Source organism: Spinacia oleracea, chromosome 4 (assembly GCF_020520425.1).
Source record: "Spinacia oleracea cultivar Varoflay chromosome 4, BTI_SOV_V1, whole genome shotgun sequence".
Taxonomy (NCBI): domain Eukaryota; kingdom Viridiplantae; phylum Streptophyta; class Magnoliopsida; order Caryophyllales; family Amaranthaceae; genus Spinacia; species Spinacia oleracea.
This window is the reverse complement of record NC_079490.1, coordinates 177,274,382-177,286,505: the sequence shown is the minus strand read 5'-3', so window position 1 is coordinate 177,286,505 and position 12,124 is coordinate 177,274,382. Positions and strand designations below refer to the sequence as shown.

General features: G+C 31.8%; 1 protein-coding gene across 1 annotated transcript; it reads right to left on the bottom strand.

Annotated features, from left to right (window-relative positions):
• Positions 1-4,468: 4,468 nt before the first annotated feature.
• On the bottom strand, positions 4,469-7,005 carry LOC110788158 (cytokinin riboside 5'-monophosphate phosphoribohydrolase LOG5). The gene is made up of 7 exons (XM_021992795.2): positions 6,756-7,005; positions 6,569-6,666; positions 6,448-6,478; positions 6,234-6,333; positions 6,033-6,103; positions 5,783-5,926; positions 4,469-5,095 (listed from the first exon to the last, which is right to left on the bottom strand). The coding sequence occupies exons 1-7, from the start codon at positions 6,909-6,911 to the stop codon at positions 4,976-4,978; spliced, it is 720 nt and encodes a 239-aa protein (XP_021848487.1). The 5' UTR covers positions 6,912-7,005; the 3' UTR covers positions 4,469-4,975.
• Between the last annotated feature and the right edge of the window lie 5,119 nt (positions 7,006-12,124).

Sequence of the window (12,124 nt, the reverse complement as noted above, 5' to 3'; positions counted from 1 at the left end):
TTTTTTTATAGTACGCGGAATAAAGTGATTCAAATTAATATACACCAAATTAAATATATGCAGTCATTCAAGAAATTTATGGTTATGAGACTTATGACATTATGTTTATTCATTGTTGTGCTAATTCTTTAATTATATTTTTCCAAATAAGTCAATAGAAAATAAAATTCACATTAAATTTAGTTTTTTAGACTTCATGTTAACATTCATTTATAAATTAATGTGAATAGATAAATCACAATTGGTGGTTGGTTAAGATGAGAAAGAGAGTTATCATCCACACTTGAAGTCTGGAGTTTGAACCTCATTGTACGTATTAATTTTTGGTTGTCCAAGATATGACATATCATTTGGTGAGTGAATGATGTGGCAAAAAAGGAAGAGTACTACGTGATACATAGACGTTTTTCTTAACGTCTTTTAATATATTTAGTATAGATGATCAAAAGCCACGATTCACTAAATCGTATACAGTGAATTATGGTTTGAATAAAATCAGATTCAAGTACCTACATTATCCAAAAGTGATTCATTTTAGTTACAATATCTTTTAAACCATTGTGTAATCACGACACCAAAGTTAAATTAAAAATGCAAAAAAAAAAAAAAAAAAAAAAAGAAAACGAAAGAAAGCAAATAGGTAGAAAATGTTGAACAAATATTTGTGTCATAGGAAAAGCTAAGAATAGTAAAAAAACAAGAGATAATTTATGCACTGGTATAATATATGGTCCTGTTAGTTGTATTATACAGTCCAGGCAAATTATTACTAGGTCGTACATAATTTAATATAATTAATGAGTCCGTATAAAGAAAGAAGAAAGAAAGAAAAAGTTTGGAAAGTGAAACGTAGTACGTTATTGGGAAAATAAGCAAAGAGTAGTCCCTATCTGGTTTCACATGTCCCGGAGCTCCAAAATGAGAAGACATGGCCATGAGAAATTGAGAATAGACCAAACAAACTACGGCTATGGCCTTTGTTTTGTGTTTGTTGTTTGTTGTTTGTGGGGAGACTCCTACTATTTTAGCTTTGTGTCTTCTTTCCCACCTTTTTTTCTTTCAGATTCTTCCGAGGGGACTACTTTCAAACCCCATCATATTCCACTCTTCTCATAACCAACCCCCCCTTCCCCTTCCTTTTAATACAAGTGGACTATGGTACGGTGTTGTTTTGTTGTTCGTGGATGTTAATCAAAAGGTCTTATGCGCACAAAGTGTACAATAAATTTATTGTACACCAAGATAATTTTAACCTTTTTTTTGTAACTTTAATCTAGTTTTGATTAACTTTTATATTAGTAAAAGAATTTGATAGATAAATATTTTAAAGGCTTAAATGATTAATTTTATACATTATCAGTTATTTTGAAGAAATAAGTTTTACTAAAATGAAAAAATTTATCACTGAAAAATAGATAACTTTTACATATATATGCTTAACTTTTAAGCATTTTGAGTCAACTTTTACTCCGGTATAAAATATTTATTATACACCCATTGTAAATAAGAATTTGTGTAATCACTTTAGTTAGTTAAAGTTGATATTACTTACTTTAGTTGGTTAAAGTTGTAAAAGATGATAGTTCCGTATAAGTATTCATGAATCTTACTTTCTCCGATTTATATGTAAGATAAAACATAATTATGTGGGATCTTGTTAAATCCGTATTAATGTGTATTTTCAAAATAAAACTTTTTATAATTTTTACTTAAAGAGAATTAATGATCAAAGTTATGCATTGGCATGCGTGAAAGTGACAAACGTTGCGAGTAAAAATGAACGGAGAAAGTACTAATAATCGATCTCATAAGGTACGTACGGAGTAGTAGTTTGTATTAAGCGGTTTATCTATAATGTATAGGCAAATTAAACCTTGTTCTCTTAAATAAATACGGTCGGAAAAGACAAGTGTATCCCTTAAATAAATACAGAGGGAGTAGAACTTGGTAATAAGTTGAAGTGATTGTAAGAAAAGAAAATTTGAAGGGATCGTAAAATAAGTACTTGTATGTTCAGTAGTAGGAAAATTATGTGTTACGGTTTATGATGTTGTACAACTTGTACCCATATGGCCGTATCCGTATCATGTCAAGAATGTAGTTCCTTCATTAACTTTTTGTTCAAGAACTTCGTTGTCACTTATTAATTACGGAGTATTTTCAAGTCTTAAGGGGATAGATAACCAATCAATGAATTTTATGGAAGAAAGTTGCACATATTTAAAACGTGTCAGATTTGAACCTTTAACCTTTGCGTCACGCTGGCTCCGATACCATATCAGAGAACCAACTTAACCAAAAGCTTAACCTGATAGTTGAAGTTCCAAGATTAATTTTATACTATATCACTCTATCAAAGCGAAAAATTATGAAAGCCTTCATATACAAGTATACAACTATACAACTGAAAGCCTTCATATACAAGTATACAACTATACAACTGTACAAGTGCGCGCATCACCTCCATTTGAAGATTTTCTCATTCGAAAATGATAAAGGTCGCAACATGCGACCTTTAAGCCGTGTCACAATGATGACATGACATGTTTATGTGTCATGATTTAAATTAAAAACAAAATATTTAACTTATATAACCTATTATACATTTTTCAAAAAAAGGTAGAAAAATCTTAATATTTTAACTTGTTTCCTCCTTTATACCGAATACCTTTATTACATAGTTTCATAGTAAAAATATTGCATTAATAGTAAAAATATTGCATTAATAGTAAAAATATTCTGATGACGCATAGTCTATGTGGCGTCTATATATACCAACTAAACTGCGACACGTAAAATTATGATAACTAAATATTGTCGCAACTTACGACCTTTATCATCACCCTTTTTCATTGCCATTTGAAGATTTTCTTAGAGCATGCACAACTACGGAGTATAAATTATAATAATTTGTTAGTTCATTCCTTTTGCTCTACCGCTTTCCTTTCCTCCACCTCACTTAACTTATGAAAGTCATCACGTTATTTTGGCAACCATCTTCTTGGCCCTCTCTGTCATTATACCCATCATATTTTCTCTCTCTTATATCAAAAATTTGTTTCAAAATGTTTCAATATTTATAACTCTCAAAATAAAATATGACTACACTTAATTAGCCTATTCTCTCTATAATTATTTATAAATTAGCTTACCATTGAAGATGCTCTAAACATCTTTTGAAACCCTCAAGAAAATAATACCAAAGTTGATCACGACGCGGATAGATTCGACTCAAGGTGTGATCGACCTTGCTGATAAATGATAATGATAGATCGAAGTTGCTTAACTCTGGCGTAATTAAAGAAGGTAGCTTGTATACATGCTCAAAATTCCCAAATCAATCAACACAAACTCAACAGTAGAAATAAAGTAAAAAACAGTACATTGGTTTCTTCACTAACAGAGAGCCATGATTTGTCAGACCATCTTGCAATCTTGCATCATCTATCAAATATCTATATATCTGTTTCTCTCTCCTTAATTCTGCGGCCTGTTTGATGGGTGGAGGACCATTGACAGGCAGCCACCCCCCCCTTCATCCCCTCAAAGATCGATTATAATTTATATTCATACCATCCATCACTTCAAAACAAAAATTACTGCTGCAAGTTGCAACCCACACTCCCCTGAATTACTACTTTACTGATCATTACAAGCACCACTTTGTCATCAGTATTCAGTACATACTGTTGTAAATATCCATCCTCCACCCTTTTCTACCCTAAATTATACACTAAAATAGGAACTACTCCCTCCGTTTCTTTTTGTTGTATCCGTTTCCATTTTAAGCGTTTCATATTGTTGTATCCATTTAGAATCTATTCTATTTTTGGACATACATTTTATCCTAAAATACCCTTACATTTCTATCTAATTACCAAAATACATAAAGATTCTACCCATATTCCCACCTAATTTTCCCCACCCATAATATTTAATTCTTTTCCCTTCCCCATATACCCACTCTCTCACCTCCTTTATCACCCATCATTATCACTCCTCTCTCTTACCTTATTTCTTTATTATTTTTTCACTCCTTTATTTATTATAATCTCTTACACCCAATCATTTTTCTTACACCCAATCATTACACTTATACCCATATAAACCAATATTCCAATTTTCTTAAAAACCACACCAAATTCCAAATGGATACATCAAAAAGAAATGGAGGGAGTACTTTTTTAACAAAACCTGCCATAAACGCAAAGGATCCCAACCCGAGTACTCCTAGCATTTTTCACTTGCTTCCTTTTATTCTTTCATTGATGCATGCCATTATCATACAGACTTCAAGGGGGTTTGTAAGTTTGTAACCCGTAATATGCTTCAAGGCATATTGTGTGTATTTGTGTTAATTTGTACTTCCCGCGCTAGTTATGTTACAAATATAATGTACTTGAAATAAGAGCGGAGCATTTGCAAAAGATACGTGCAATAAACTAGAAATTTAAGAGAACACATACGATGAATATACATAAACATAATTGTAGTAATATATCATTATAACCGTTTAATACATACAATTCACGGATAGTAGAAAGTTAGACGATTACATACAACCACGACCGCCTACAATAATAACCATTAGTTTTCATCTTCTTTAGAGATAGAGATAGCAACATCAGGATCAGGAGATTCAAAAAGAAGATCCAAAAGTTGTAGCCAAATAAACACTTGCAACATTCCCATCACCTTTTTAACACTCGATCGATCTTCACGCAAACGTTTCATATGGTCAGTTACTAATAATTTGAGATATTTTTAACCCCATCCCAATACTACTACAGTACTATTCCACTATATAGTTATAGGAATTAGGAAGGGACCCGACGCAAAACGAAGATTCTTCTTCTTCTTCTTCTTCTTCTTCTTCTTCTTCTTCTTCACTCCGCCATTTTAGCTACTTTTCTCCTTCCAAATCAGCACCAAAAAGTTTATATATAATATTTTTTTTTAATAAAGTTGATCATCTTTACATAATAGCCACTTCAGTCTGCAAAGGGGTGGTGGTGTTGAACCCCACCTGTGTTGATGGTTGCTGCTCTACCTCCCACATTGCCTTGGTTATAACTCCTTTCACTGCCTCATACTCCTATTATTCATAAATAAAATATTAAAAAAAAACAATTAACAACAATTAGTGTAATCATCATCATTTTCAATTTTCATCATTATAGATATAAAACTTTATATTATCAAATAAAATATCATTTCATAGCAATTATCAATGCTTGTTACAAGATTTCCACTAATATGGTGATGGTGATTACACATCAAGGTTCGTTATATTTAGTGGTAATCCCAATAATCTTTATCCTTTTGTAGGAATGACCCTTTTTCCACAAGAAATTTTTAAAAAAAAAATTGACAAAATATCACTCTTCTTTCATTATCATTTATCAATAAAGGGTGATCCAAGTAAATAGTTAAAATCTTGTGGAGTACTAAAACTATTATTATAATAAATAAATAAATAAAGGTTATTTTTTCAAAGTCAAGCACAACAAAGGACGATCCAAGTGCATAGTGCAAAATCTTGACTTGAAAGCAATTAGAATATTGTTGGTGCTTGACTAAGCTGAAATTAACAAATTATATCCATTTTTTTAATTAATAAAAGAATCATCACAAAATTAAAAAAAAAAAACCAGTTTATCATAACTAGTCCGTACTTCCTTCCTCCAGATGAAGTTGTTATATTGTCATTTAATTTCACTATCAACATGACACTTAATTCCGGAAAGAGACGGAACAATGGTGAAAATTGGTAAGGACCCACCTCAAGCTTCTGAACAAGCTCTTTAGCAGTGGGGGCAGACACAAAAATGTGGCGCTGGGAAGGACGAATGAAACCATCTTCAACTGCTTGATCAATGAATGTGAGCAATGAGTCGTAATATCCAGCCACATTTAGCAAACCAACCTGACCATTTTAATCATTTAACAATCATCAATTTCTTTAATTTCATTTGAGAGTAACATAAATTTAAATTGACCATTTCATCAAATATTGCATGCAATTTACATACAGGTTTGTCATGAATTCCCAGCTGTGCCCATGCTATCACTTCCAGCAATTCTTCCAATGTTCCATACCCACCTGATAATTTTATATTCAACCACATATTATTTACTTATTTAGTAGTTAAGTTACCACTTACAAGTTCAAATTACACCATCAACGTGACAATTTTGTTTCCAAGTAAGAATGAGGGGGGAGAAAATGGGACCTGGAAGAGCAATAAAACAATCAGAGTGGCGGGCCATTTCAGCTTTTCTTTGGTGCATATTTGCAACTGGTCTCAATTCTCCAACTGTTTCTCCAGTAAGCTATAGCATATTTCCAAAACACACAAACATTCTCTTATTGTAAATTTTTTTACATTAATTCAAATATTCCCATTGTTACATAAATTTTACAGAAAAATGCCAAATTTATCTTACCTCTTTTCCCATTAAAGTCTTTGGCATGATTCTGTTCATCCAGAAACACATTACTTAGAAATAATTAATTAGACAACAAAAAATTATAATAAAGGAGGGATTTTTAGGTTAAAATTCATACCCAATAACACGACCACCACCTTGATGAACAGTTTGAGAGACCAAACCCATGAGCCCAATACTCCCACCTCCATAAACAAGATCCAACTTTTTCGCAACCTTCCAGACCAAGATAGAAAATTAACACAAAAATCCAGAAAAATTTAGAAGAAGTTAAAGAGTAATTACTAATTAGTAGTAAATTATACCAGTTCTTGGCCTAATTCAATGGCGGCTTCCCTGTAAGAATCTCTTTTACCAGTGCTACTTCCACAGAAAACACAAACACTCTTGAATCTTGAAGAAGAAGCTTCTCCTTCCACAATTGTTGTTTTTGTTGCCTCCATATTTTTCTCTGAACACATTTTTTTACTATTTTGTTAATTGTATTTTTATTTTATTTTAATAAAGGGGGACAAATGGTCGGTCCACTATATATAGAGAAAGAGAGAGGAGATAGAATGAATGCGAAAGGGCATAGGCTAAATAAAAATTACTCGTAATTAATTTAGGGAGTACTATGTCTTTGTTAAAAAATTTATTCAACTAAAACAAATACTCTCTCCGTTTTTTTAATTCTTTACGATTTGTGTGTGTCCTAAACTATGCTTTACATTTTCTTTTATGCTCCGTATTATTATTATCACATAGAAATGTTTTGATATCAATTTCAAAATTTATGTCCAATAATTATTTTAACTAATTAAATGTATTGGTTATTTAATCTCACACACTTTTTCATTGGGACATTAAAATTTTCTTATTTTTCAATATTAGATTTTTGATAAAAGTGAAAACATAAAAATAAACGTAATTTGCCTTATTTTTTTAAAAAAAGGTAAAAAAATATTAATGTACACTAATTGGTCGTTAATAAACATACAACAGACCAAACGTAAAGAAAAAAAAAGGAAAAAAGGTGTTATAATAACATAATTATATATAAAAAAAAAGGTGGTGTATATTTAATTTGTTTTGGGGACCGAGGCAAAATGTGGAGCCTCCTTTTCTTTGGAGGAATAGTATCAAGAGTGAGTGTCAAATATTGAAATGGGGTTGAGGAGGACAAAAAGGAAGGAAAAGGCTAGGGATACACATGGTGTACAAAAGCATCTTACACACCACCACTTATATCTAGACACCTCATATATTCCATTGAAAAAAGGGGGGGAAACAAAAACTAAAACAGAGATTTTAGGCGGTATTGTTTTTCACTGTTTTGCGCCATAACACCCTTGTTCAGCGGGAAATTTTGGTTGAGCGCCAACATCACCTTCAAGGCTTTCATCTTCTACATATTATTTTCTGCCATTAATAACCAGAAAACCTTCAATTTCTGACATTAAAGGTTTTGTTTTTTTTTTACAAATTTTTTATTCCATCCTCCATTTACACAAATAATTCGTGGGATGATTTTCGAATTGAATGAGTTCGTGTGTTTAAACAACGGTTCTCCTTTACTCTGCCCCTCTCACCTCTTCTTCAAAACTCCGTTCCTAGGTAAGGATTAATCGTTGGCTCCCCTCTCCCACTCGCAACTTCTCAATTTTCCAAGTTTCCCCAAATGTTCTGCTTCAATTTTTTCTCAAATTGGACTCGAATTTATTTAATTAGGGATTCATTTTTTCCAATTATCTTCTAATTTTACTCACAAATCTTCTTTCAAACCTTGAAATCAAATAATTTTTTATTTTTGAGTTTTCCCCCAAATTCTAGGGTTCTTCGTTCTTCGGCGTTTTGATCGAAAGATTGACCGGATTTTAATCGGGGGTTGATCGGTGGTTTGGTTGCGATTCTTGGGTTTGTTGTTTGGAGCAAGGAATACTCATTCCACAATCGGCAATTCACCTTTTCCCCTCCGAAGTTCATTGTCGTCCGAGCGATGGCGGACCACAGAGGCGGCAATCTGGAACCTCAAATTGATAGATTCGGTTTGATTTCTTGATCTTCTTGATTAATTCATTTGTTTACAATTTGCTACTTGATGATTGTTGGAGAATTTTTGGGCGATTTTATTACAATTTTCTGTTTGATGACTGTTGAAAATCGGCCGAAAAATAGTTTTTTGAAGTAGTTGATGTTATTAAGACTAGTCACTGGAAGAATGCGTTGACACAAATTCATAGGGGACAAGGTGATCTTGAGGTTAAGGTTACCCCAAATGAGATTTTCGATGGAACTGGTAAAATAGGAGTTCAGTTATCTCCTAATGTTAGTACTAGAGAAGGTTCGGATGTCAGCTAGAAGCTCTGGTTCCTTACTCAATAATGGCCATTATCCAATTACTGGGCAAGGTTTTTTTTTCCTGTAATTTATGTTTCACTTGAGATTTACATTTTTGTTCTGTGTGTTTTGTATGTTTTTGGGTGTCAATTATTTATTTATGGAGTACTGCAATTGTTGGGTCCGTTTTAGATTCCAGCGCAATTTGTAGATTCATGCATTAGACAGCAACAGAAACTATTCAAGTGCCAACATATAAAAACATCATGAGGTATCTGTCAGAGGGACAATAAGATCTTCCAAACAAATATCATACGGAAAGAGCATGCATTCAAGAAATAGATGAAGATAGCATATAAGTGTGCACTGAAAATATGTAAACGTGGTAAATTGTTGTCAACAAGTCCTTCGTAGACTTAGCTTCAAACACTATACTATGCTTCTGTGTTTCTGCAGGTTGTGCTGCAGATGATTCTGATGTGTTAACAACAATTAGATTGGTTGTAGGTATTGGTTAGGTTATTGTTGGTTCTGGGGCCTGTGATATTTTGTTTGATACGGAGTATTTATACACCGCCTGGAGGTTCAATCAGTAGAGCCTAGGCAACGTCAGGGGTCTGCTCAGGTTGACTTTTGTTGAAACGTTGCCTGATCATGTCTGTTCCGATTTGTGTTACTGCTATGGTGTTGGTCCAGTCTGGAAGGGTTGATTCTTTCAGCTACTGATGCTTCACGATCGTACTTTCAAATGGAGTGTTTTTTTATCATTCAGGTCAACTTTTGACTAGAGTTGACTTCTTTTTTAGTTTGCGTTTTTTGATTTTGTTGAACTTTCTTATATATATATTAAAGAGAGATTAAATTAATCTCGATTATTGTTGTTGTTGGGGCGACGACTAAAGACTTATTAAGCATAGTAATTTCCGACGACTAAGGTGATTGAACGACAAAGCATTGAATATCGGAGCTTTGGTCAGGTTGCAATTGAGAAATCCGAAATTCGAAATTATAAACTAAAAATGTAATCCCAATTGAAATCAGATTTAATAAATTAACATTCAACCATTTTATGGGATCATATTTTAGTCATAAAAATATCAAAATATTGGATGTACATTTTTTCAACCTTAACATGGATTTTTGGCAACTCTTTGCTCTTATGGAGTTATGGGGACTATCGGAAATTTTTTTCCTCAAATGATCCCATAAAAAGATGTAATACATAAATAAAGGAAGTATGATTCTGCATTTCTATATCCAAGCTCAACTTTTCGGCAAGATTTTTTTCTTACCGTAGATTTAATACATAAACAAAACAAAAAATTAACTTTTCGATATGCCAAGCTTACATAAACAAAATGTTTATTGATCTCCAAATAATTTTTTTATTACCATATGTCTAAACATGTTCAATAGTAACGATATCCAAAATCAATAACTTTTTACGTTGTAAATTAATTATTTAGATCACAACTTTGAAAAGATAGATTCAATTACTAATTAAGCTTGGTTACGTTTACACGAAATCGTTTAACTTTTGTACAAATTCAGTTATATTTGTTTCTGAAAAGCTAATCCTCCTCTTTGCAGCTAAGAGTTGAGGATATTTCACTCTGAGGAGTAAAATAGAGTAAGTTGCTTGATCCCAAAAGAAAGGCCAATAGTGGTTTTATAGGGCCTTAGCGATGTCGCTTTTAAGATGGACAAAGGGCATAATGAGACTCAAAATATGTTATAGCTTGCTGTCAAAGAAATAATGAATACAACCAGGAGGACAATTTTTTGTATTGGCTGGAGAAAGATTATATCAATCCATTTGAGCAAAAATGGTGCTTAGATATGGAGTAGTCTTCACTTTTAAAGATTATATCAGGCCACCACCAAATTGAAAAAATTAGTTGCAACAAAACTGTATTTAATTTCACTACGATTATAGAGGATGATTTCACTTTTAAAGAAATCATAACATAAAAATCTCAAACTCAACTGAAGTAGATTAAAACAAATTTATTTCCAAGGAGTAATGTGTCGATACCCCGTTGTCACAATAATCACTGCTACACTGCTTTAACATCTACTCTAACTACGCTCACCCGTGTTCGATTCCTAACAAGAGGCCGAAAATAAAAATTTAAAAGTGTAAATAAACATTTTATTGGATCATATTTTAGTCATAAAAATATCAAAATATTGGATGTACATTTTTTCAACCTTAACATGGATTTTTTGGCAACTCTTTGCTCTTATGGAGTTTTGGGGACTATCGGATTTTTTTCCCTCAATATAAAAAAGGGGTTTATTGGTGATATAAGATTGGTTTTTTCTTATAATAAATATTACATATTTTTATGGTTACACAAGCGATTATAATAAAACATAACGATACCAGAAAACAGCTAACAACCTCCAAATAAGATTTTTTTCTTACCGTATGTTTGGACCTGTATAATATTTACGATCTCCAAAAATAATGACCTCGTATGTTGTAGATAAATGGTTTAGGTTGTAACTTTGAAAAGTAAGGTTACATGTTGATTGTTTTTTGTTAACCTTGATTATGATTATTCGGGATCATTTTACATTTAAAGAAATAAAATTTAAATAAAATCAAACTCGACTAAAATAGATGTGTAACTCCTAATATTTTTAAAATAACCTAAATTGTTCATATCCTTTATAATACAAAATAGTTTCGCTACCACCAAGATTGAAAAAGTTAGCTGCAAAACATTGTGTTAACTTTGACTACCATTATATGAGATTATTTTACCTTTAAAGGAATCATAATTAGAAAATATCTCAAACTCAACAAAATTAGATTAAAACAATTTCATTTCCAAAGATTAACGTGCTGATATCCCTTATCACAATGGTCATTGTTACGCTGCTTTAACTTCTGCTTTAATTTTGCACCTGTGTTCGATTCCTAACAAGAGCCCACAAATTTTTTAATTTAAGTATTAACAACCGTTTTATGGGATCATTTTAATCATGAAAAGATCAAAATTTGGATGTTTTTTTCACCTTTAACTATGATTTTTTGGCTACTCGTTGCCTTTATGGGGACTATCAGATAATTATTTGTCCTCATTATAAAAAAGATGTTGGTTGTTGGAAATATAAAACTGGATTTATCATTTAATTATGTGTTTACATATTTTTATGATTAAACTAGGGGTTACAATAAGTTTAATGATACCAGAAAATATTTACCGATCTCCAATTTTTTTTTTTTTATTACTGTATGTGTAAACATGTAAAATAGTAACGATATCCAAAAAAATCAACTTCGTACATTGTAAATAAATTCTTTTGATCATAACTTCGAAGAGTTAGTTTTTAATTACTAAGTTTA

What these genes read in the sequence shown, in the direction of transcription:
- LOC110788158 (XM_021992795.2), bottom strand. Translation starts at nt 6,911, where the DNA reads ATGTGTTCAGAGAAAAATATGGAGGCAACAAAAACAACAATTGTGGAA. An exon ending in GGTGGTGGTCGTGTTATTGG is followed by an intron (nt 6,479 to 6,568) that starts GTATGAATTTTA and finishes CTGGATGAACAG; the next exon opens with AATCATGCCAAAGACTTTAA. An exon ending in AGACTTTAATGGGAAAAGAG is followed by an intron (nt 6,334 to 6,447) that starts GTAAGATAAATT and finishes AATATGCTATAG; the next exon opens with CTTACTGGAGAAACAGTTGG.